Source organism: Pipistrellus hanaki (genome assembly GCF_964339955.1).
Source record: "Pipistrellus hanaki genome assembly, chromosome: 16".
NCBI classification, from domain to species: domain Eukaryota; kingdom Metazoa; phylum Chordata; class Mammalia; order Chiroptera; family Vespertilionidae; genus Pipistrellus; species Pipistrellus hanaki.
Genome location: NC_140518.1, coordinates 47,604,582 through 47,629,273, shown reverse-complemented (window position 1 = coordinate 47,629,273; position 24,692 = coordinate 47,604,582). Strand labels below are relative to the sequence as shown.

The following is a 24,692-nucleotide window of genomic DNA, read 5'->3' as shown; positions in this document are numbered from 1 at the left end:
CAGGTAATGTTGGTGTTGCCGGCTGTTATTTTCAGAGGCCCTTTCAGTATTTGTTTTAAAACGTTTTATTGATTTCAGAGAGAATGGGAGATGGGAGAGAGAGCGAGAAACATCAGCGATGAGAGAGAATCATTGACCGGCTGCCTCCTGCACGCCCGCTGCGAGCGCGGCGCGGAGTGTTCGTGCGGAGAGCCTGTGGAGCGACGTGGGCGGTGAGCTCGCAGAGCGGGCGGCCAGGGCACGGTGTGCATTGCAGAGTGCGGAGAGAGCAGCGCGGGCATCATGGGGTGGTGGCAGTGTCATGGTGTGTCTCAGGGCAGCGGTCATGGCCCTGATCGCAGGCTAGGCCTAGGAACCCTACTCGTGCACGATTTTGTGCGCTGGGCCTCTTGTATTTAAAACAAGTGTGATTGCCATATTGTGCTAGAAAACTGAGCTTGGTTTTTGAGTTACTGTGTGAGTTATTGTCCATTGGGCTTATGATTGCTGTGACTAAAGTTTTATGTTTCTGTGGTCTAATTCTTGGCAAAAAAAAACTTCCTTTTTCCTGTTTTTGTATATTGCTTTGGATCATGTCCCTTTCTGTCTATTTTTTGCTTCTAAATTTGCTGCGGTTGGGGGTTATCAAATTTAAAATGCTACCCAGACCCAGGCAGGTAGGCCGTGAGTTGCTAGCCTGCTGTGGGGCTAGGAGCTGGGGCTGAGGCCGGGCCTGGCGGCTGGTGGGGACAGAATGCAGACTTTGCTTCTAAAACCGAATGTGGTGCACATCTAAGGAGCTCGCAGGTTTGGGTGAACTGTGGACGTGCTCTGACATGGAGCTAGTGTTGAAGTTGGTCTGAAGGGTGTGGGTTATTGTTCAGCTGATTAACGATGGAGCTAGTGTTGAAGTTGGTCTGAAGGGTGTGGGTTATTGTTCAGCTGATTAACGATGGAGCTAGTGTTGAGCTAAATGAAGGAGGTGCCTCTAGGGGTCTGGAGGCCATTGAGACGATAAACAGAGTGATCCGTTCACAAAATTACACTCTGAGGAAAGTCCCTGCTTTCCCTCCTGCCCACACTGTGCCCCTGTGGATGGATGGACCCCCTTGCTCGCAGTGCTGGTTTTCATTCTCTTCTCTGTTCCAGGCCAAGTCCTGCGTCTGCCACGTCTGTGGTGTCCACCTGAGCAGGCTGCACTCCTGCCTCCACTGTGTCTTCTTCGGCTGTTTCACAAAGAAGCACATTCACGAACACGCGAAGTCCAAACGGCACAACCTGGGTAAGGCCACCTTGACGGCGTTGGGGAGTTACCGCCCTCTGCTGTCTGGATTTAGATTTGCAGTTCCACAGTCCTGAAGTCCATTTCTTCTGAAACTTCACAGGGGAAACGAAAGACAAAGGGAACCCAAACAGGTCATTTACCCAGCTTGCCTGTGGCGTTTAAGTTGGTGGTGTAATCTTTTTAAAAGAATATTTTTTATTAATTTCAGAGAAGAAGGGGGAGGGAGAGAGAGATAGAAACATCAGTCATGAGAGAGAATCATCAATCTGCTGCCTCCTGCACACCCTACACTGGGGATCAAGCCCACAACCTGGGCATGTGCCCTGACTGGGAATCAAACCGTGACCTCCTGGTTCATAGGTCGACTTTCAACCGCTGAGAAATGATGGCCGACGGTGATGTAATTTTAAATGATAAATTATGATGGCTTACCCCTTATATCCTGCTAATTTTCTTTGATGGATTATTAGAGCCTCAACTTGCCTTCTGAAAAACATGGTTAGGATTTAGGTTAGGCAAATGTTCAAAAGAAAGATCTTAAATGCAGTATTAGGTTACTGGTGTTAACAGGAGCTGTGTACATGGGCGCTGTTTTGCTTTCAGTAATGGATTTTATTGTTGTGAGTAACACTCGTTCACTGACATGCTGACAGCACTGAGTGGCATCAGGATATGGCTGGCTCCCTTTCGTACTGGCAGATAGAACTCTCATGTCTGGAACTTCACTTAAAGCAAGGTTTTATTTTCTTAGGGTAGTTGTTAAACATTTGTCTCCTTCACAATAGTGTTTCTGTTAAATTTGTGAGATTGTCACTGTATCCTTAAGAAAATCACTTCCAGCCGAAACCGGTTTGGCTCAGTGGATAGTAGGGGTGTCGAACTCAATCAGAGAAGGGGCCAAAATCTAAAATCCAGCCTAAATCGCGGGCCGAATGGTTTACTGAACAGTCATAAACTGACAATGTCACAAACTGACAGCGGAGTGCAGTGATGACAGCGCGGTGCGGGCCACATTGCAAGGCCTGGCGGGCTGGATTTGGCCCGCGGGCCGTGTGTTTGACACATGTGGGATAGAGCGTCAACCTGCGGACTGAAGGGTCCCAGGTTCAATTCCAGGGCAAGGGCATGTACCTTGGTTGCTGGCACATCCCCAGTAGGGGGTGTGCAAGAGGCAGTTGATGGATGATTCTCTCTCATCCATGTTTCTAGCTCTCTATCTCTCTCCCTTCCTCTCTGTAAAAAATCAATAAAATATATCTTTAAAAAAGAAAGAAAGAAAAAAAATCACTTCCAAAGGTATAAGCCAGAGAATGTGCCACAAAGTGCTTCATGTCGCTCTAATTGAAAAAGGTATTTCACAGATTGCAGAGTCACTGTGCTGATGCGTGTCCCTTAAAGCTCCTGTAAGCGGTGTACAGAGAAGGTAAAGCATGCCTGATTTTTCCTAAAAGTTTTTTCTTAGGAAGCAGAGTGAGGTTAAACAGTACAGACCTCTATCTTATATGATGTGTTCATGAGCCAGTTGTTTTATTGTGAGCACAGGGAAGCTGTAACCTCAATATCTTGCTGTTTTCAGTAGATACAATTACTGAAATTTTGTTGTTAATCCTCACCTGAGGATATTTTTCCTTTTTTTAAAATATATTTTTATTGATTTCAGGGAAGAAGGGAGAGGGATGGGGGAGGGGGGGAAACAGCAATGTTGATAGAAAATCATTGATTGGCGGCCTTATGCAAACCCTACTAGGGATCTAGCCCACAACCCTGGCGTGTGCCCTTGTTTGGAATTGAACCTGGGACCCTTCAGTCCGGAGGCTGATGTTCTATTCACTAAGCCAAAGCCAGCTAGGGCTCCATTGATTTTTAAGGAGAGTGGGTGAGAGAGGGAAAGTCAGAAAGAAACATTGAAGTGAAAGAAGCATCAACTGGTTGCCTCCTGCATGAGCCCTGACCAGGGCCTGGGCTGGGGAGAAGCCTGCAACCAAGGTACATGCCCCTGACGGGTACCAAACTCGGGACCCTTTGGTCCACAGGGCAGTGCTCCATCCACTGAGCCAGACCACCTCAGGCAGTAGCTACAGTTATGATGGAAACGGAACCCGAAGTAAACCTGAGCCTAAATGGTCAGTTAAGACCTGGCCAGGTGGCTCCATTAGAACGTCCCCCCCTGTACCAAAAAGGTTGTGGGTTTGAATCCCAATCCAGGTGTGTGGGAGGCAAGTGATCAGTGTTTCTCTGTCACATACATTCTCTTTTTTCTTTCTCTCTCCCTTCGTCCTCTTAAATTAACAAAAACATATCCACAGATGAAGATTTTAAAATATTTTTTAAAAAGATCGATCTTTGACAAAGGATGCAAGAACATACAGTGGGGTGGGTAAAGGTAGTAGTCTATTCAGTAAAGGTTTTGAGAAAATTGGATAGATAGATGCAGAAAAATGAAACTAAACCACCTGGTTATTCCATATCCTATATAATAAAAGTCTAATATGCAAATTGATCAAATGGCAGAACAACCGGTGGAATGACCAGTGCTATGATGCACACTGACCACCAGGGGGCAGGCATTCAATGCAGGAGCTGCCCCCAGCCTGCAGGCCCCAGACCAGCTAAGGCGGGGGGTGGGGGGTGGGGGGAGCAGAGGGGAAAGTCTGATCGCCTTGCCAATTGCCCCGTAGAGGGAGGCTGCAGGGTTATCAAGGGACAGGGCTGGCTGGTGAATGGGCTCGCGCCGCCCCCAATTTTCCTGCCAAGTGCCTCTGGTAGCAGCGGGCAGAGCCAGGCCAGCCAAGGCAGGTGCCAGCAGGGCCCCCCGATTGCTCCGCCAGTCTAAAAATCCTAGAAGAAACTTCTGGGCAGCAAAATCTCAGACATCTCTCATAGCAATATGTTTTGAATACATCTAGAGCTAAGGAAACTAAGGAAAAAATAAACAAGTGGGTATACCTCAAAATAAAAGCTTCTGCACAACAAAAACCATCAACAAATGAACAGGGCCCACTGTATGGGAGACTGTATTTGACAATGATGCATCTGATAGAGGGTTAATATCCTAATATGTAAGGAACTCATACATAAGGACCTAAATAGACACTTCTCCAAAGTAGACATGCAGGTGGCCAAGGGACATACGAAAAAATGCTCAGAGTCACTGGTGATCAGAGAGATGCAAATTAAAACAATGAGGTATCACCTCACACCTGTCAGAATGGCTGCCATCAACAAATGACAAGTGCTAGCGAGGATCCGGAGAAAAGGGAACCCTAGTGCACAATATGGAGTTCCCTCAAAAAATTAAATATTGAATTGTCATTTGACCCAGTGATCCCACTTTAGGAATCATATATAATAAAGAGCTAATATGCTAATTAGACGGAACAGTAGAATGACCGTCCGGACTACATTCCATACAAAGCTGGGGCTGCGAGGACCGGCAGAGGCTGTGAGGGCCAAGCCCCTTGCGTGAATTTTGTGTATCGGACTTCTAGATATCCTAAGAAACCTGAAGCACCAATCAGAAAGAATGTATGCATCCCTATGTTCATAGCAGCACAATTTACAGTAGCTAAGGTATGGCTGAAGCAGATTCCTTTGTACACCTATTGTGAAGATGTACCACAGTTTGTTTATTTGTCCAATGCTAGGCGCTTGGATTGGTTCTTATAAACAACTAGAGGCTGGTGCATGAAATTGGTGCATGGGGTGTGTGCGTCCCTCTACCCAGCCTGCACCCTCTCCAATCTGGGACCCCTCAAGTGCAGTCGGACATCTCTCTCACAATCCAGGAGTGCTGGCTCCCAACCTCTCACCTGCCTGCCTGGCTGATTACCCCTAACCGCTTCTGCCTGCCAGCCTGATCACCCCTAACCACTCCCCTGCCAGCCTGATCAACATCTAACTGCTCCCCTGCCAGCCCGATTGCCCGTAACTGCCCTCCCCTGCTGGTTTGGTCACCCCTGACTGCCCTCCCCTGCTGGCCTGGTCACCCCTAACTGTCCTCTCCTGCAGGCCTGGGTCCCCCCTCCCCCCCCCCAATAGGCCAGGCTGCCTCTAACTGCCCTCGCCTGCCAGCCCAGTCACCCCCAACTGCCCTTCCCTGCTGGCCATCTTGTGTGTTGGAGTGATGGTTAATTTGCATATTGCCTCTTTATCATATAGGATGTCATAATAACATTGTTTATAAGCTTCGGTGTGCACATATGTCTTCCTTTCTGGGACGTGCCTGCAAGGGAAAGAAAGGGTGATTTCAGGTTAGTCAGCCCCGTCATATTCATGATCTGTAGATAGTCTTCCATCCTGTAGGTTGTCTCTCCCCTTTCTTAGTAATATCATCTTCTTCTTTTTTTTGTTTGTATTTATTTAACTCATTTTTATTCTACCTGAGTGATTATTCAGTTTTACATTCAAGGTATACATTTTTTTTTTAAACTTCTTTATTGATTATGGTATCACATAATTGTCCTCATCCCCCCATTACCATCCCAAACCCCTCCCCACGTATGCCCACCCCCTATTGTCCATGACCTCTGGTTAGGCTTATATGCATCCACACAAGTCCTTTGGTTGATCTCTCCCCTTTGCCCCGACCCTCCCCGGCCTTCCCTCTAAGGTTTAACAGTCTGATCGCTGATCTGTCTCTGGGTCTGTTTCTTTTCATCAATTTATGTTGTTCATTGTTTCCCCTAGATGTGTTAGGTCATGAGATACAAGGAATCCCCTTATAAGGACCAAAACAGAGACAACCCAGAATAGTTATGCTGAGAGGCAAATGAATCAGTCTATAGTGAGTTTCTTTCTTGGCCAACAGTTCTTTTGAGTCCCAATTTCAATGTCAAACAGTTCCTTATGTGTACATGTCAGCCATGGTATTTCAGATCTGGTTGGTGGACAAATGGTGGTGATGCAGGTCTGAGCATCTCTGGTTTGGTCCTAGGCATCCTTCAGTGACGCACAGCTCCTGTCTGCTAGTATGGCAAGCTGTTGTCAGCATCTTCCATCTCTGGACTGATTCTCTTCTGTCTTCATGGCTGGGGCACTCCTGTCAATTCCTCTCTGTTGCAGGAATCCACATGGTCTTGGAGTTGTTTTCTGAAAATATACATACATATTCTTGACCAAAAGTTAATAAAGGGATATTTTCTATAAATTTGACTTGGGATCCTTTTTCTTTTTTCCCAAATGATTTTCCTCTGGCTTGTTTTGACACTATGTATGTTTTTCATGGGTATTTCATATGAAAGTTAATTTTCTAAAGTACAAATTTTCTAGATGTAATTTACTTGCAGGATATTTTTCCTTACATGATATTTTCCCGTTATCACCAACTTTTTAAATTTAAATATTAGGAGGCTTTTGTCTTTAAAAAAAAAATCTTTATTGTTCAGATTATTACAGGTGTTCCTCTTCTCCCCTCCCATAGCTCCTCTCCACCTGATTCCCCACCCCACCCCATGCCCTTACCCCCCCCCCCCCCCCGCCCCGCCACTGTCTTCATCCATAGATGTAAGATTTTTGTCCAATCTCTTCCCACACCCCTCAGACCCCCTTCCCCCTGAGAATTGTCAGTCCACTCACTTTCTATGTCCTTGATTCTATTATGTTCACCAGTCCATTCTGTTTTTTAAGATTTTTTTATTCACTTGAATTTTAGATTCACTTGTTGGTAGGTATGTATTTTATGTCTTTTTGTTGTTCTTTTTTTTTTTTTTTTTTTACCTTTACCTTTTTTTCTTCTTTCTCTTCTTAAAGAATACCCTTCAGCATTTCCTGTAATCCTGGTTTGGTGGTGATGAACTCCTTTAGTTTTTTCTTGTCTGTGAAGCTCTTTATCTGACCTTCAGTTCTGAATGTCAACTTTGCTAGGTAGAGTAATCTTGTTTGTAGGTTCTTGCTGTTCATCACTTTGAATATTTCTTGCCACTCCCTTCTGGCCTGCATAGTTTCTGTTGAGAAATCAGCTGAGAGTCATGGGTACTCCCTTGTAGGTAACTATTTGTTTCCCTCTTGCTGCTTGTAAGATTCTCTCTTTGTCTTTTGCCCTTGGCATTTTAATTATGATGTGTCTTGGTGTGTTCCTCTTTGGATTCCTCTTGTTTTGGGTTCTGTATACTTCCTGAACTTGTAAGTCTATTTCTTTCACCAGGTAGGGAAAGTTTTCTGTCATTTCTTTCAATAGGCCTTCAATATCCTGCTCTCTCTCTTCTTCTGGCACCCCAAAAATCCGGATGTTGGTTTTCTTAAAGCTGTCCCAGAGGCTCCTTACACTATCCTCACACTTTTGGATTCTTCTTTCTGCCTCTCTGGTTGGGTGTTTTTTGCTTGCTCATATTCCAGAACTTTGGTTTGACTCTTGGGGTACGTTGATCTACAGTTGAGTTTCTGAATATTCTTTATTTCAGACAGTGTATGCTTAATTTCTGACTGGTCCTTTTCCATTTTTTTGGCATTCTCATTAAGGTCCTTGAAGATCTTACTAAGCTCCTTGGAGGTCTCATCAAGTTTCTCAACGGTTTTTAGAAGATTCTTGAGTAATCTTATAAATGTGGTTCTGAACTCTGTGTTGTCCAATAGTTTACTTTCCTCCATCTCTCCCATTTGTGACATGCTTCTGTGTCTCCGCATTTTGGTTTTCTCCCTGTGTTGCTGGAGTGGCTTTGTGTGGTAGGTGACCTATAGGGGCAGGTAGCTCAGCTTCCCCAATCACCTGAGGTGGTCGCTCTTGGTACACCCCTTTGTGGGCTGAGTGCAAAGTCTTGGTGTAGTTATGCCTTGATTGCTGTTGGTACGCTGGGAGGAATTGTCCTCCAGGTCAATTGGCTGTGAGGATCCGCTGTGTCTATAATGGAGGAACTGCTGCGCTGGAGACACGCTTATGGTGCAGGCCTGGTTTCAGTGGGGCTTTGGTGCTCACTGAGTCTGCCTCCCAAATGTTTCACTTATGGATGTGAGGAGTTGAAATCTGGTGTCTCACACTGATCACTAGGTACACTGGCTTCTGGATCTCCAATGGGGTGCAGGTCAACTACTGTCTGAGGTCACCCTGTAGGAGCTACAGTGAGAACCACAGTCTTCTCCTCCCTGCTTGGAGCTTGGAGGCTTTGGAGCCTGTCTGCACCAGGTTGCAAGTTTGCTAGGTTAAACTGCAATAGAGAAGGCCATTCATATGCAAAAGCCACTGCTGGGAGCTTGGGTGAGTTTGTAGATTGTGCGGGGCAGAGTCTCATAGGGCGTGGCAAACAACTATGGCTGCCAGTCAGCGGTCTCTGCCTCTCCAACCACGTCCCCGCGTCTTGCAACCCAGCACAGCAAACAGTTATTCTTGCGTACAGCTCTGCGAGCAAGCCACTCTCACTTTCTGACCCGATGGCAGACAGTACAGCTTCTCCCCAGAAACTGGATTTCAGAGAGATCGGGAGCTTGTCTCTCTCTGGGTTGAAGAAAGCAATGCCCGCTGCCAGCCGGGATCCACCACCAGCCCGTATTGCATGTGCCCCTGTTCCTCAGTTTTTCAGCACCTGTTCCCTGATTGGTCTTTTCTCTTTTCGTCTAGTTGTAGAACTTCCACTCAGCCAGCTTTCCCGTGGTTCTGAGTGATAGACGTTTTGTCTTTTAGTTGTAGTTTGAAATTGTTGTGAACGGCCGCAGTTTAGATGTTTACCTACGCCGCCATCTTGGATCAGTAATATCTTTGATGCAGAGTTTAATTTGGGTGAAGTCAGGTTCATCTTTCTCCCTTTGGTGCTCGTCCTTGTGGTGTTCAGTATTTTGATCCATGAAGACTTGCTATTGCGTCTTCTCAGGCTAATAAACTTCTAGCTCTTGTGTTTAGGTCCCAGGTCCAGTGAGTTGGTGTCTGTTTTGTCGGGTGAGGCCCAGCCTCACTCTGGCCTGTGGAGACCTCGTTGTCCCCCCACCGCTTGTTGAGAAGGCTGTCTTTCCACTGTTGACCCCCCACCCCACGTTAGTTTGCACAGTGCATGTGAACACACCCCAGATAATGGCATGCCTCTTCCTGGCTGGGAGTTTTGTGATTGGCTGTCTGCTTGGCGTATTTTTCTTTTTCTCTTTCTTTTTTTTTTTTTTTTTTTAAATCAATCTTTATTGTTCGTATTATTACAAAGGTTCCTCATTTCTTCCCCCCTCCACCAGGTTCCCACCCCACCCTCTGCCCCCTCCCCATCCCACATTGTCCTCATCCATAGGTGCACAGTTTATGTTCAGTGTCTTCCTCCCTCCCTTTCCCCGATAGTAAATCCCTTTTCAGATAGTAAATCTGTTACTTAGCATTTTCTCATATCAATAATACCTCCACATGCCCAATGATACACTTCACACAAAAGACATTTCCAAATAGGTCAACCAGCCTCATCCAGGCCCCACCCAAGGCACTCACAGATCAACACCCCAGCGCTATACTATATAACTCAACACATCCAGATCTAAGCCTTCATCACTTGATTCAGCAGACCCTCAAGTTCCCACAAAAGTTTCCAGCCATGTCTGAGAGGCAGCCGTGGGCAGGGACAGGCGAGGAGCGAGCTGTTTCGGGCCTGGCTGCTCCGGGCCTGGCCTCTGTTGCTCTGGTTCGTTCCACAACCAGCTGCTCCGGGTCTGGTCACTGCCGCTCCCGACCTAGTTGCTCTGGACTTGGCTGTTGCTGCTACAGGCCTGGCCGCACCCGACCCGGCTGCTCTGGGCCCGGTTGCTCCGGTCCCGGCCGCTCTGGGCCTAGCCGCTCCCAGCCTGGCAGCTGCTGCTCTGGGCCTGGCCACACCAGACCCGGCTGCTCCGGGCCTGGCCGCTCCCAGCCCGGCATCTGCTGCTCCGGGCCTGGCCGCTCCCAGCCTGGCAGCTGCTGCTCCTGGCCTGGCCGCACCCGACCCGGCTGCTCCGGGCCTGGCCGCTCCCAGCCTGGCAGCTGCTGCTCCAGGCCTGGCCGCTCCCAGCCTGGCAGCCGCTTCTCCAGGCCTGGCCACTCCCAGCCTGGCAGCCACTGCTCCGGGCCTGGCTGCACCAGACCCGGCTGCTCCGGGCCTGGCCGCTTCCAGCCTGGCAGCCGCTGCTCCGAGCCTGGCCGCTCCCAGCCTGGCAGCCACTGCTCCGGGCCTGGCCGCACCAGACCCGGCTGCTCCGGGCCTGGCCGCTCCCAGCCTGGCAGCCGCTGCTCTGGGCCTGGCCGCACCAGACCCGGCTGCTCCGGGCTTGGCCGCTCCCAGTGCTTGGTGTATTTTTCATGGAATGCCTTTGCTTTTCTGAAAATGTTTCTTCTCCCTGTTTAGCTTGTCCCATGGGTATCCCCATGCAGGACAGTGCCGTTAGCCTGTGGTGCCGTGCAGGGAGTGTGTTGGGTCTGGTTGGGGAGGCGGGCTCCTGTCCTGCTGGGTGTGTTGGAAGGGCCTGTTCCAGAGGACCTGGCTGGCCTGCTAGTGCTCTGAGCTGAGTCGTGGTCGCGGGAGACGCACTGGGAGGAGCTGCAGGTCACGAGGTGTGGCTGCGCACCGGGACGGCCGCGGTGTCCATGCGCTGACCAGTGACCAGACAGGACTGGGAGGATCCATGATACCAAACGGGACAGGCGGGGAGTAATTTGTCAAAGAGCATGACTACCAAGCACAGCACTGAATTACCCGTTACTCTAAGTTTGTGCTGTTTCCTCCATGCTCTTGCCTCTCAAATCTGATAATGCTTGTTGACTCCAAGCCAAAATAATTCCTTTAAATTGTTGAATTGATACTCATTCAGTTCAATTGTCCATTGCTCAAAGAGCTTCATCTTATTTACCTTTATAATGAACTAATTTGAAATCAGCTGTCTCCCTATTTTACAGAGATTGAGAAAGTACACAGGACCCACTCAAGGTGGGTAACTGGCAGCTCTGGTCAGAGAATAATTTACTGCTCTCCTTAAAATAAGAGTAGGAAACAGTTCCTGCCTTCCTGTTTGTAATAGGCCCGGGAATCCCAGGTGTAGGAGACCATGGTTACTGAATATCAGGCAAGAATTTTTATTTAAAACGCAATGAGAGTTTCCCTTTATTTAAATGTTACTCTTTCAGATACTTGACTATTGGGTTCTTTAAAAACGATGAATGTGGCACCTCAGCCTGATGGGGTGTCCCGAGCAGAGGCCCGCATCGTCTGCGTGGGACATGCTGCCTGAGGGGAGGAGCCTTCAGTGACAGCTCTGCGGGGGACGGGATGCTGCACACAGCCCGTGTCGAAAGCACTGTGTGTCCGATTCGTTTCCAGTCACCTTTGTCCTCTCTCCCTCTGTCTCTCCAGCCATAGAACTGATGTATGGAGGCATCTATTGCTTTTTGTGCCAGGACTACATCTATGACAAGGACATGGAAACCATCGCCAAGGAGGAGCAGCGGAAAGCTTGGAAACTGCAAGGTGGGTCTCGCCTTGCCTTGCCTGCCCCCTCGTTTCCCTGCCTGCATTCCGCACGCGGTCAGGGAGAAGCTCACCGAGAGGAAGACCGGCCGTCCAGGAAGAGGCCGTGGAAGAGGCGGGGGCTAGGGGAGCAGCTGGGGTTGTGCTGTTTGTTGGAAAGACAACACCCTGTTCCCCTCCCCCCACAGACAGCTGTGCCTCCTGCACAACTGCAGCCCGCGGAGGCAACCTGGGCTGCCCGGCTGCCCTGGGGGGCAGGTGCCCATCGCTCTCACCGCCTCCCAGAGCTGCCCTCGCCCTGGTCCTCGGGGCCTGTGGCTGTTGGGGGCTCTGGTGGGCTTGAGAGACAAGGTGCACTCACACGTAGTTCTCCCGACTGCGGACACTTCACAAGAGAGCAGCGGTCCCCGGTGAGCAGCTTGCCTAGCTCTCCAGGATCCCAGAGAGCAGTCTCGCCTCAATAATGTTCATTATGTGCCTGGCTGTCCCCGGAGGAGGGGATAGGCCCTTCCTGGGCCCCAGGATGGGGCAGTGGGTGCCTCTCATCCTACTCAGCATTCTGAATGCTCCAGAACCGGTGGTTCCTGCTCCTGAACGACCCCCCCCCCCCCACCACCAGCTGTGCCCTAAAGAGGTCATTCCGGGACAGACACGTTGAGGCCTCTAACTGCAGAGGGGGGCACGGGAAAACTCTTAAACTCATCTTCAGTAAAAGAGCACGTGGACTGGGGGGGTGCGAAGGGGGCGATGGAGAGGAGGCGTGTGCCTAGCCACCTGCAGTGTCCCTGGAGTGACGCACACTCCGGGGCGAGGACGCGAGAGGCTGAGACTCAACTGGCTCGTTGTCGGAAGGATGTGGGGTGGCAGGATGCTTTATTGCCAGGAGAACTCGGGCCAGCCAAGGGCAGGGACGTAACTCCTGGGCCCAGCGGCACCCTTTCCAGCATGCTGCTTCCTCACCTCACCGAGGCAGCAAGCACAGGACAGAACGTTCTAGATACAGTTCAGACAGCAGTCCAGCAAATATTTTGCTCCAGCTTGCTCCAGGCAAAATAAATGTATATAGTTTTATCTTATTTATTTATTTATTTTTTAAAATATATTTTATTGATTTTGTACAGAGAGGAAGGGAGAGAGATAGAGAGTTAGAAACATCGATGAGAGAGTGTCATCGATCAGCTGCCTCTTGCACACCCCCTACTGGGGATATGTCCGCAACCAAGGTTCATGCCCTTGACTGGAATCGAACCCAGGTCTCTTCAGTCCCCAAGCCGACGCTCTATCCATTGAGCTAAACCGGTTTCGGCATAGTTTTATCTTATTTAATGCAACATTCTATAAAATGTCTGTTATCTTATTTATGAAATGGTTAAGAATTTGGAAAATTAATATTTATTTCATGTCAGTCTGTATTCTAATAAAACAAAAATAGACAACTGTGGTCCAAAAATATAGGTCCCTGGCTTCCTCCAGGAGGGCGACTGCTTTCTGATTAAATTATTATAGAATCTCTTTTAAAACTGAACTGTTTGGGTTATGTTTAATCTCTGTTAACAGAATTAAGATTGCCAGATGGAAAATGTCATAATCCACCACTTCCACAGCACCCTGTGTGCAGGGCCTCGTGGCTGTGCCGTTGTGGGCTCTGTCTGCGGGCTTCCACCCACACGCACGTCTTCGTGGGGCACCGAGGCGGGATACACCCAAGCGAAGCGCCCCGTTTTATGTGTTGTTCAGGCACTTCTTCTTGGTCACCCTGCTCCCCCTTTATTAGTTTTTTTTTTTTTTTTTTTTTTTTTTTTATATATTTTATTGATTTTGTACAGAGAGGAAGGGAGAGAGATAGAGAGTTAGAAACATCAATGAGAGAGTCATCGATCAGCTGCCTCTTGCACAACCCCTAACGGGATATGCCCGCAACCAAGGTACATGCCCTTGACCGGAATTAAACCCGGGTCCCTTCAGTCCCCAAGCCGACGCTCTATCCATTGAGCCAAACCGGTCTCGGCCCCTTTATTCGTTTTCATTTCCAACGTGTGCTGGTGCTGTTAGGACAGGATGGAGCGCGCCCCCACAGGGCTGGTGAGCTTGTCTCCGCAGCCGCCAGCGTTTACAGAGAGAGCGTAGCCACGTCTGCTCCCAGCTGGCCTGCATGTTCTGCTTCACAAACAGTCCATTGTTTTTGAGAAAGGAAGCATAGACATGGGTGTGATAAAATTGCTTATTTTAACAAATCTTCTCTGGAGAACAACTTTAACTTCAACTTTCTATTTTAAAAATATATATATATTTTATTGATTTTTTTTTTTTTTTTTTTTTAACAGAGAAAAAGAGGTAGAGTTAGAAACATCGATGAGAGAGAATCATCGGCCAGCTGCCTCTTGCACACCCCCTATTGGGGATGTGCCCACAACGAAGGCACATGCCCTTGACCAGAATCGAACCTGGGACCTTTTAGTCTGCAGGCTGACTCTCTATCCACTGAGCCAAACCAGTTTTGGCTCAACTTCCTATTCTTTTCCCCTCAGAAATGTAGTAGCATTGCCCCTGGGACTGAGGGTGCCGTGTCTTTGCGCAGAGCACTGACCCACAGGGCACAGGCCTCCTCGGGCCTCGCCGCCGGGCCCTCAGTCAGCAAGGTGCTGTCCTGTCGCGGTTACTGTGCAGGGTGTTCAGGGCACGGAGCAAGTGCCTTAAGTGGACACGGGCTGTGGTAGGTGAGATGTGACTCTTATTAGCATTGACAGCTTTGTCTTTGGTTTAAATCTTTTAAGGGCACATCTGAGCATGGAAACTATTGTGTTTTTCAAATTATATTTTTAAAAGTCCCATGTTCTATCAGTTTTGTTCGTTAGCCAGAGAATCCCTCAATTGAACTGCTGTGCACTCCCCAGGGCTGGCTGCGGCTCTGCTCGGGGAGGCGGTGGGAAGGCCTGGCATTGGCGCGGGCTGGCCGTCATGGGCGTTGCCTTCCGTGCAGGAAGCAGCTCATTGCCAGCACAGACCGAGAAACTCCTTTCGTGTTAGCCTGTCGCAGCGAACAGGCTTTATCCTTAGCGGATGGGCCCTCTTTGAAATACCTTTGAAGCCATGTGCCCTATGAGCACACTCGCTTCAGATTAGCTCACAGCGCCCGGCCTGTCTCCTCTGTAGGTGTTGGAGAGAAATTTTCAACATGGGAACCAAGCAAGCGGGAGCTCGAGCTGCTGAAACACAACCCCAAACGGCGGAAGATCACCTCCAACTGCACCATAGGTGGGTGGCGTGCTGGCGCTGGCCTGCGGTGACTCCATTGGGCTCCTGGCTGAGGGTTAACGTTGTAGAAAATGGCTTCCTGGCACAGAGCCTGCCCTGCCCTGAATACTCCCTCTCCCACCCTCTCACCAGCCGCCTCTTCGGCTCCTGGAGCAGGCGTGGGGGCGGAAGCTCAGGTGTGCTCTCACCAGGTTGAGGCTGTGTGCAGTGATACGTGTGAATGTTTCCCCTGGGTTTCCTAACAATTGGAGAAATAGAACTTTTCAAAAAGCTTTCTGTTGTTAGGCTCCCTTCTGACTTGTCCTGTTGCCTGAATATCTTCGGGCCCTAGCCGGTTTGGCTCAGTGTATGGAGCATCAGCCTGTGGACTGGTCCCAGGTTCGATTCCGGTCAAGGGCACATGCCTGGGTTGTGGACTCGATCCCCAGTAGGGGGCGTGCATGAGGCACTGATCCGTGATTCTCTCTCATTATTGATGTTTCTATCTCTTTCCTTCTCCCTTTCGCTCTGAAATCAATCAATAAATAAAAAGAATATCTTTGGGTAACGTTGTCAAAACAACGGCTAAAGCGGGGCCAAGGGTGGGGAGTGATGGTGACGAACATTCCTCAGTGTAGTTTATATAAAAGCGGCGTGACAATATTAAATTCCTTCCTGGATGGGTGAGCAGAGGGAAGCGGCCAGGCGAATGTGAAGGAGCGGTGTACCCGGGGTCAGCCTGCAGCCAGTGCCGTCACCGCCCCGTCTGCCCCCAGGGCTGCGCGGGCTCATCAACCTGGGCAACACGTGCTTCATGAACTGCATCGTGCAGGCGCTCACGCACACGCCGCTGCTGCGCGACTTCTTCCTCTCCGACCGGCACCGCTGCGAGATGCAGAGCCCCAGCTCCTGCCTGGTGTGCGAGATGTCCTCCCTCTTCCAGGAGGTGAGCTTCTGCAACCACATGGTCTCTCTTCCCCTCAAACAAGAGCAGGTTGCCTGCGATCGGATAAAGGGCGGTGCGTTGGCTGTGGAAGCTCCCGTCTTTCCAAAAGGAGTAGTTAGGTAGGAGCCTGGCAGGAAGGGGCCTTGGAGGCTGAGAGGAGGCTGACGTTGGTCTGTGAGTACTGACCCCTTCTGTCGTGTGCCACCTGGCCACAGGAGTGTGGAGTGTGTGCACCCCGTCCCTGCCTGTCTCGGGGCACGAGCTCTCCTGCTGCTGGGCATTCTGAGTGCAGCGCCCTCAGACCAGCCTCTGCTCTGGGTTGGATCATGGGTGACACACTGTGCTGTCCATGTCTGTCTCTGACCGGCACTGGCAGGTGACCACCCTAGCACCTTGGGTGGACCATCGGCACCCAGCTTGGAAATCTCAGCAAAGCCTCTCAGAGCTGAAGCAGCTCAGCCACCCAACTGCAGACGGATTGCTGCCCACCCACAGGCTGCTGGGAGGGTGTACATGTGCCCAGGTGTCCTCTGGGAGGGTGTACATGGGCTCAGGTGTCCTCTGGGAGGGTGTACATGGGCCCAGGTGTCCTCTGGGAGGGTGTACATGTGCCCAGGCGTCCTCCGGGAGGTGTACATGGGCTCAGGTGTCCTCTGGGAGGGTGTACATGTGCCCAGGTATCCTCTGGGAGGGTGTACATGTGCCCAGGTATCCTCTGGGAGGGTGTACACGTGCCCAGGTGTCCTCTGGGAGGTACATGGGCTCAGGTGTCCTCTGGGAGGGTGTACATGTGTCCTGCTGGGAGGGCCTATGTGGGCTCCAGGTGTTGGGCACAGGAGCCAGCAGACGGCCTGGTCTGCTTGTTGATCGCCTTCGATGGCAGTGTTGCTGTGCCGGCTCTCCCACATCCTGGGCACGGCTGCTTTTGTGCTGCAGCAGAGGAGGTGGGACAGTGGACAGTTGCTGCCAAAACCACCTGGCCTGCAAAGCTGGAGCCACCGACTTTCTAGCCCGTTCCCCTCGTGCCCACAGCGGGCCAGTGTCTGCTGGGACCACTGCAGTGCGCACTGAATGAACTGGTGGGGCCCAAACGGGAATCGGGTTTAATTGAGAAACTAATGGTGGGTGTGTCAGTTTCAGGTGTGGGTTTAGCGTTTACACTGGGCACTTTGGTTGATGAATTCAGATAGGCTCGTGTTTAAGGCACATTTTTGAAGCAGCAGAATCCGTTGTGAGTGTGCAGACCTGTTTCTCTGACAAACACGTCGTAGCTCAGCCCCCAGGCTTGTGGAAAACGAGACCGGGCTCAGGGAATGCGGGACGTGGACCTGCCCGGCACTGCTGAGTGTGCGGTGCGGCCCGGCTCCTGACCCGCATTCGTCTCCTCCGCCGCAGTTCTACTCGGGGCACCGCTCCCCCCACATCCCGTACAAGCTGCTGCACCTGGTGTGGACGCACGCCCGGCACCTGGCGGGGTACGAGCAGCAGGACGCGCACGAGTTCCTCATAGCCGCCCTGGATGTGCTGCACCGGCACTGCAAAGGTGGGTCCGCAGGGCGGGGGCGGGGCACTGCAGAGGTGGGTCCGCAGGGCGGGGGCGGGGCACTGCAAAGGTGGGTCTGCAGGGCGGGGGCACTGCAAAGGTGGGGTTCAAGGGGGGGGGAGACACTGCAGAGGTGGGGTTGGGGGGGAGGTGGAGGCACTGCAGAGGTGGTGCCTGCACCTGCACATGGGGCAGCAGTGGGGGTCAAGTGTGCGCTTCTGCACCACGGGGCGCAGCCCACCTGTTCACATTGGGTTTGTGTCTAATGGAGTTCCCCCAAATAATAAAAACTGCAGTTACCTTAAGGAGGCTCTTTACGGTTTGTTTTCTCAAGAGGAGCAATAGGTTTCGGTGTTGTCTTCCCTCCCCCAGGGTAGAGCAGCATAATGGTTGGTCCTCAGCAGCCTGTGACTGGCAGCAGTGAGCTCCCTGCCCCCCTCTTTCCCTCCCTCTCTCCCTTCCTGCCACTTTCTTCCTCTCTCCCCGCTCTCATCCCTCTCATCCCCCTCTCCCCTCCCTCTCTCATCCCTCTCTCCCTTTCTCATCCCCCCCATCTCTTTCCCTGTGCCTGTGCCTCGAGTCCTTGGCCCCGGGTCCCCGCGGCCTCACCTGCAGCTCCTCAGGCGGCAGCTTCGGCGTGGGCTCAGCACGCCGTGGCCTCAGAGCCCTCCGCTGTGGCCAGGAAGACGCCACTGCTCTCCAGGGCTTGGAGCTGTGCACATGGCCCTGCCCTGCCCCTGCCTGACCTCCCAGGCCTGAGTCCAGTTCCTTTCCTTCTGGGTCTTCTCAGGGGCTCACTGGACATGGGGGTTCCCAGATACGTGTGGGTCCAGGGGAGGGGCAGCTGGCAGCAGCTCCTAGGGCGGAGGCAGGAGGGGGAGCCTGAGGAACACACGGCGGGGTTCCTCCCCCTGCCCTGCCCCCTGCGTGGACTTCCTGTGTGGGCGCCGGTGCAGCCCCAGCTGAGGGGCTGGGGGCCCTGAAGCACACAGTGGCCTGTGGTGGGCCTGGGTGAGGGCTGGTGGTGCTGCTGGCTCGGCTGTGCTGCTGGGCAGGTGAAGCTCGTTGCAGGGGCTCTTCCTGGCCAGCTCTCTCCTCCTAGTGCGTCGTGTCCTTTCTGACAGGCCCTGCTGTTCTGGGGCACTTGGTCGTACAGCCTCACGCTGCTCCTCGGGCCTGGGTGTGGGCCGTTCAGACGCCTGAGTCCGAGGCTCCAGCTCAGACAGGCGATGGGGCCAGCTGTCCTGGCTCAGGCTGGTGCTTCCTCCTGCCAGCAGATGTGTCACTGTTAACGTCTGCCCGGGGGCCGATCGAAGCTGCCTAGTAGCCTAGGTGAGGTGTGCTTTCCCCGCAAAGTGTAAGCGCGGGCACAGCCAGCCGTGAGGCGCCCCGCTCAGTGCTGCAGTGGCACTGAGGAGACGTTGGAACGCTGGTAAATGTGCACATGACGAAAAAAGGATGAAGCACGCGGCCTACTTCTGACACGATTGCTTTGAAACCAGCGTGAGGCTCACTAGGAGCAGGGCCCTCTGATTCCGAGCTCATGGAGCTGCTGGCTCACGGGGCTGGGGGGGGGGGGGCAAGGGGGGCGGGCTGACGCACCCACACCTGCTTTCTGCCGCTCTTTACGGGTGGGCCTCGGGTCGGCTTCTGCTCACCGGTACACATCTCTGCATCCTCACGTGTTCCGTGAGTTTTAGATCCTTGTGGGTGGCATTGCCTCCGATCTCTAGGCAGCTGCTGTCAGAGGCTGTGGCTGCCCTTCATATTACTCGTGATAATGTGGCTTTCTATGTAGTGTACGCAGGACACATGTTCTAGCCCATTCTCTAGTCTAGGGGTGTCGAACTCAATCAGAGAAGGGGCCAAAATCTAAAATCCAGCCTAAATCGCAGGCCGAATGGTTTACTGAACAGTCATAAACTGACAATGTCATAAACTGACAGCGGAGTGCAGTGATGACAGCGCGGTGCGGGCCACATTGCAAGGCCTGGCGGGCTGGATTTGGCCCGCGGGCCTTGTGTTTGACATATGTGCTCTAGTCGAATGAAAGTCGTATAGAAGATGTGGGATATATGTTAACATGTACTATATCTAACCGTGTAAATTTTATATTCGTATACCTACACAAATTATGTGCGGGGGGGGGGGGGGGAATCGGTTTATAGTTGTTTGTATGGGAAACGTATAAATACATAAAATAGAGGAATATGCAAATTATCCAGGACGCTGTCGCATCATGACCCTTCACAGGGTGGGCGGGGCTGGGGGCCGCAGGGTGGGACTCCAGGTCTATGCAATGTCCCACCCACACAGACTCCCCTGCGGCCCCCTAGCCGAATTCCGACACCAACCTGGGCTTACTAAACGTTACCGGAGCTGCTCCCCACACCCACCCTGCCCAGGACCGCGCTGCCCACAGCAGGGCGCCCCGCAGTCTGCGGACGGGCTGGTGCCCGGGAGAGCCGAGTGGGGTGGGTGGCCCGAGCCACGTTCCTGGGGGTCTAAGGATGACAGGAGCCCGGACTGCAAAAAGGAAGAGGAAGTGACCACCGGGAGCTCTTCCAACCCCCCGCACGGACACCCTGACCCCGCACCCGCACTGGCACCTGCACCCCAGGGGGAAGACCCAGCCTTGGGGGTAGCCGCAGCCCGCACCTCCAACTCCCAATCTCTCCCGAGGCACCCAGGGCCTGGGCCTGGGCACGCCTCCTCCCTACAACTCCAGACCCGGGTGGAGGCAGGCCTGAGCGGCCCCCCAGGGTCAGACCCATCCCCCCTCCACACTCAACAGCGGCGCCTTCTCCACAGCGGGAGCCACTGAACCTCGCTGGGGGCACAGCTAAGCCGGCCCTCCTGGCCCCCGGCCCGGCCCCCACCCCGCTCGAGGAGGTTGGAGCCCCGCCCTGAGCAGGCACAGCGGTGAAACTGGCCACACACAGTTTAAAGCATGGCACCAAGCGGGGAGGTTTGACAGTTACTCCCCCTTCGGCCTCGCTGCCCCCCCAGTTCCCCCTGCCTCCTCCCACCTCCCCTGGTAGTGTCTCCAGGGACGACCACTGCTCCAGGGCTGCTGGCCAGAGCCCGCCCTCCGAGGCCTGCGGACCCTCTGCAAAGCTTCCATAGCCACAGTCCTCCCCGAGTCAGCACCTGCCACTGCGAGGGCACCCGTGGGCTTAAAAATAATCCCTTTTAGACATCACTTACTGGATGGGACATTCCTAGGTTTATCAGCTCAGAAGCTCCTCATGACAACCCAGTGAGGGAGGCAGAGGAGAGATTACAGTTCCTGTGTTAATGTGTATGTGTTCAGGAACGAAGCTCAGAGAGGACCAGTGCCAAGCCCGGTGGTTCCCAAGGGGCAGCACACGCCCCGCGAGGCAGGGAGGGCAATTTGACTTTAAGTGGGGCAATTGGAGAATGAGTTAACTGGATTTTTTGCATATGGTTCTAGGGGGCCTCATCTACAGTGTATCGTATATTAAAAAGCTAATATTAAAATGACTGAGTGGTGGAGTGACCCATCACTATGATGTGCACTGACCACCCAGGGCCAGACCCTCGAAGCAGGAGCTGCCCCCTGGTGGTCAGTGTGCTCCACGGGAGCTCACAGCTGGCGAGTGCAGCGGACCGGCGGCGGTGGGCGCCTTTCCCACCTGATGGCAATGCTGAGGATGGGACTAAGCCGGCAGTCAGACGTCCCCCCAGGGCTCCTGGACTGCAAGAGGGACACCCCCCCAAGTGCATGAATTTTGTGCACTGGGCCTCTAGTAATACAATAATTAATCATACAAGAATAAGCCATGTAGTGCAGCTGGTCTAGCTCAGTGGATTGAGCGTTTCACCAAGAGGTCACTGGCTCTCCCTGGCCCATTGGCTTAGTGGATAGAGTGTCGACCTGTGGACCAAAGGATTCAGGGTTCAGTTCCGTCAAGGGAACGTGTGTTGGCTGCAGGCTCCTCCCTGGCCTGAGCCCTGGTCAGGGGTTGTGCAGAGGCAAAATGGATGTATCTCTTTCACATTGATGTTTCTGTCTTTCCCTCTCCCCCACTCCCGTAAAGATCAGTGGGAAATATCCTCCGTGAGGGGTAACAGGAAAGGGCGGAGGGGGCTTCGCAGGTTCTAGTCCCGTCTGCCACATGCTGGGTTTCAGGCTCGATCCTCCGTGGGGGCATGCAGGCGGCAGTTGATTGATGTTTCTCTCTTATTGTTTCTATGTTTGTAAAAAAAAAAAAAAAAAAATCAGTAAAAATAAATTTAAAGACATTTAGAAAAAGCACTATTTTACAAAAAGAATAAACTATCACATACACACAGCTGTAATTTGCGCACCCCCCCGCCCCCATATACACTTGACCCTTGAACAGGGGGCTACCAACTGCCTGTGCAGTTGGAACTCTGAGCATAACTTACGTGGGCCCTCAGCGTTCTCGGGTTTCCACCCTCAGCTGACCCTGGAACAGTGTGGGCTTGAACTGTGCGTGTGAGCGGCCTGGGCAGTTCAAGCCCACGCTGTTCCGGGCTCCCTGCAAACCGTGCGTTGCCCTGGCCAGGGTGGGAACTGTGCTTGTGCATCTGGCTGAGCAGACTGAGCCTGCAGCCCGGGCGTGGGGACCCTGAGAAACACTGAGCGGGAGGCCTGCAGGGACGGTCCCGGAAGCAAGGCCACTTCCCAGGACTGTTCCCCCAGCGTGTCGGGCCGCTCCCGAGGAGATCCGCGCCCGGCCTCAGCGGGAACGGAGCCGCTCACCGCCCGGTCACTGGCACTGATACCCGGTGGGCTGAGCTGGGAGCTGAGCGTCCGGGGAGAAGAAAACGGAAAATGAAACTGACCTCTGGGTCTTCCGCTCCCGCCACACCCGCCTTTGCTGTTCAGTGTCCGCGCTGCCCTTCACCTCGGCTTCATGATGCCTCTGCTGAATGGCCTGGTCCCTGGGTCTGTGGCTTTGGAAGCTTGCTGGCTGTGGGGTTTCGGGGGCACAGATGTGAATTACAGAGCTGCACTCTTTCCCCAGGTGATGATAACGGGAAGAAGGCCAGCAACCCCAACCACTGCAACTGCATCATAGACCAGATCTTCACTGGGGGGCTGCAGTCGGACGTCACCTGCCAGGTCTGCCAGTAAGTGGAGGCTTCGCGGGGGCCCGTGCGTCCGGCTCCTCCCTGCCCTGCTCGGAAACACTTCACTGGACGGTGCTTGTTAGCATGGTGCACATTTCCAGCCCGCAGACTGGTGTGTGAGAAGTTTTCAGTCTAGAATTAGGGGTGTCGAACTCAATCAGAGAAGGGGCCAAAATCTAAAATCCAGCCTAAATCGCGGGCCGAATGGTTTACTGAACAGTCATAAACTGACAATGTCATAAACTGACAGCGGAGTGCAGTGATGACAGCGCGGTGCGGGCCACATTGCAAGGCCTGGCGGGCTGGATTTGGCCCGCGGGCCTTGTGTTTGACACATGTGGCTCTAGATTCTTGAGCGTGAAGTTTCGCCCCCTGGCTGGGTCTTGCAGTGGAGTGTCTGCAGCACAGCCAGATGGGAGCTGGGACACTGATCAGGGATTCATCCGGCCGCCACTGCACGTGTGGGATGATGAGCCCCAGCGGTGACGGCACAGAAATGAGCAGGCCCGAGTGCAGGTGGCCGGGCAGAGTCCGGGCTCGGGGCTGTGGTTGGGCATGTGCTCTGTGCACACACAGCGGGGGCTGTAGGCTGCCCCACCCTGCTCTCTTCAGGGCCCTGGAGCCGGGAGCCAGGTACAGGGCCCCTCAGAGACCGACATGTGTGCTCCTGAGTGAGTCACTGAAGTGCTTTCGTTTCCTCCCAAGTAGTGTCCCTGAACCCTTTTGGTTCTGTGCGTAGAGCTCGAAGCTTTTATTTCTGGGAGGAGAGTGCATTGGTGATGAAGATAGAAAAACGCCTTCCGCCGGGACCAGTTTGGCTCAGTGGATAGAGCGACGGCTTGGGGACTGAAGGGTCCCGGGTTCGATTCCGGTCAAGGGCATGTACCTTGGTTGCGGGCATATCCCCAGTAGGGGGTGTGCAAGAGGCAGCTGATCGATGACTCTCTCTCATTGATGTTTCTAACTATCTCTCTCCCTTCCTCTATGTATAAAATCAATAAAAAATATATTTTAAAAAAAAGAAAAGAAAAAAAAAGAAAAACGCCTTCCTTCACCTTCAGTGCACTCCCATGGCTTTTATTTCACTCCAGCTTTTTTTTATTTTATTTATTTATTTTTTTATTGTTCGTTAATCTTCACCTAGGTATATTTTCCCCATTGATTTTTAGAAAGAGTGGAAGGGAGGGCGGGAGAGAGAGAAACATACATATGAGAGGCACGTTGGTTAATTGCCTCCCACATGCACTCCATCATGGACCAGGCATGGAACCTGCAACCCAGGAATGTGCCCTTGACCAGGAATCGACCCACAGCCTTATGCTCTAACCGCTTAGGAACGCCAGCCAGGGCTCACTTCAGCTCCTTAGAGAAGCCTGGTCGTGCTCCAGTGAAATTAAAAGTCGATAATGGATTACTACTTGCAGTGTGCATGGGAGAGAGGATTGGGAAGGAGTCGGTTTTGCCTGTAAGAGTTAGATAAGTAGCATCTGTATCACGGGCCGTCACTCCCAGCAGTTGGGGCTCAGGCTTTACTATTTGACCCTATTGAGCTCCATCAGCAGGAGACTGTCAGAGTAGACCCTGTTTACTTTTCTGTGGTCAGGTTCCCAATCTGTGAATTTCCTGATTGTATAGCTTCCTTTATAATAAAAGGCTAATATGCAAACTGACCAAACGGCAGGATGGTCGCTATGACACGCACTGACCACTAGGTGGCAGACGCTCAGTGCAGGAGCTACAGGGGAGCGCTGCTCAGCCAGAAGCCGGGCTCACTGCTGGTGAGCCTATGGCAATGGCAGGAGCCTCTCCCGCCTCTGAGGCAGCGCTAAGGAGCAGTGAGCCGACATCCTCTGAGGGGTCCTAGACTGTGAGGGGGCACAGGCGTTCTGAGTGCCCCCCCTCCAGTGCACAAATGTCGTGCTCCAAGGCCTCTAGTTTGGAAGTAAATCTCTGGGAGGGAATTGGCTGGTGCTGCCGTTCAACCTGGGAAGCTGTGGTTCGGGCACTGTGTGTGAAGTGTGCTTGGGGTCTGAGTTACTACCCAGGCTCAGCAGCTCCCGTTTCCCACGGCCGCTGGGGTGAGAGTCCATTAATTCAGAACCTCCAAGCGGGGGCCCACAAAAACAATGGAGCTCATCTTCTCGCTGTAGAAACTGTTGCTTTAGGAGCAGACTTTGTCTTGAGTGGTTT

The 24,692-nt window shown here is 52.5% G+C and overlaps 1 protein-coding gene across 1 annotated transcript in view; it reads left to right on the top strand.

Annotated features, from left to right (window-relative positions):
• Positions 1-24,692, top strand: part of USP22 (ubiquitin specific peptidase 22) — a 41,919-nt gene that overhangs the window by 4,176 nt on the left and 13,051 nt on the right. The window contains exons 3-8 of the mRNA XM_084861519.1: positions 1,129-1,261; positions 11,545-11,658; positions 14,812-14,913; positions 15,669-15,838; positions 17,234-17,381; positions 22,397-22,502. Coding sequence (XP_084717645.1) covers positions 1,129-1,261; positions 11,545-11,658; positions 14,812-14,913; positions 15,669-15,838; positions 17,234-17,381; positions 22,397-22,502 — 773 coding nt within the window. The remainder of the gene's footprint in view (positions 1-1,128; positions 1,262-11,544; positions 11,659-14,811; positions 14,914-15,668; positions 15,839-17,233; positions 17,382-22,396; positions 22,503-24,692) is intronic.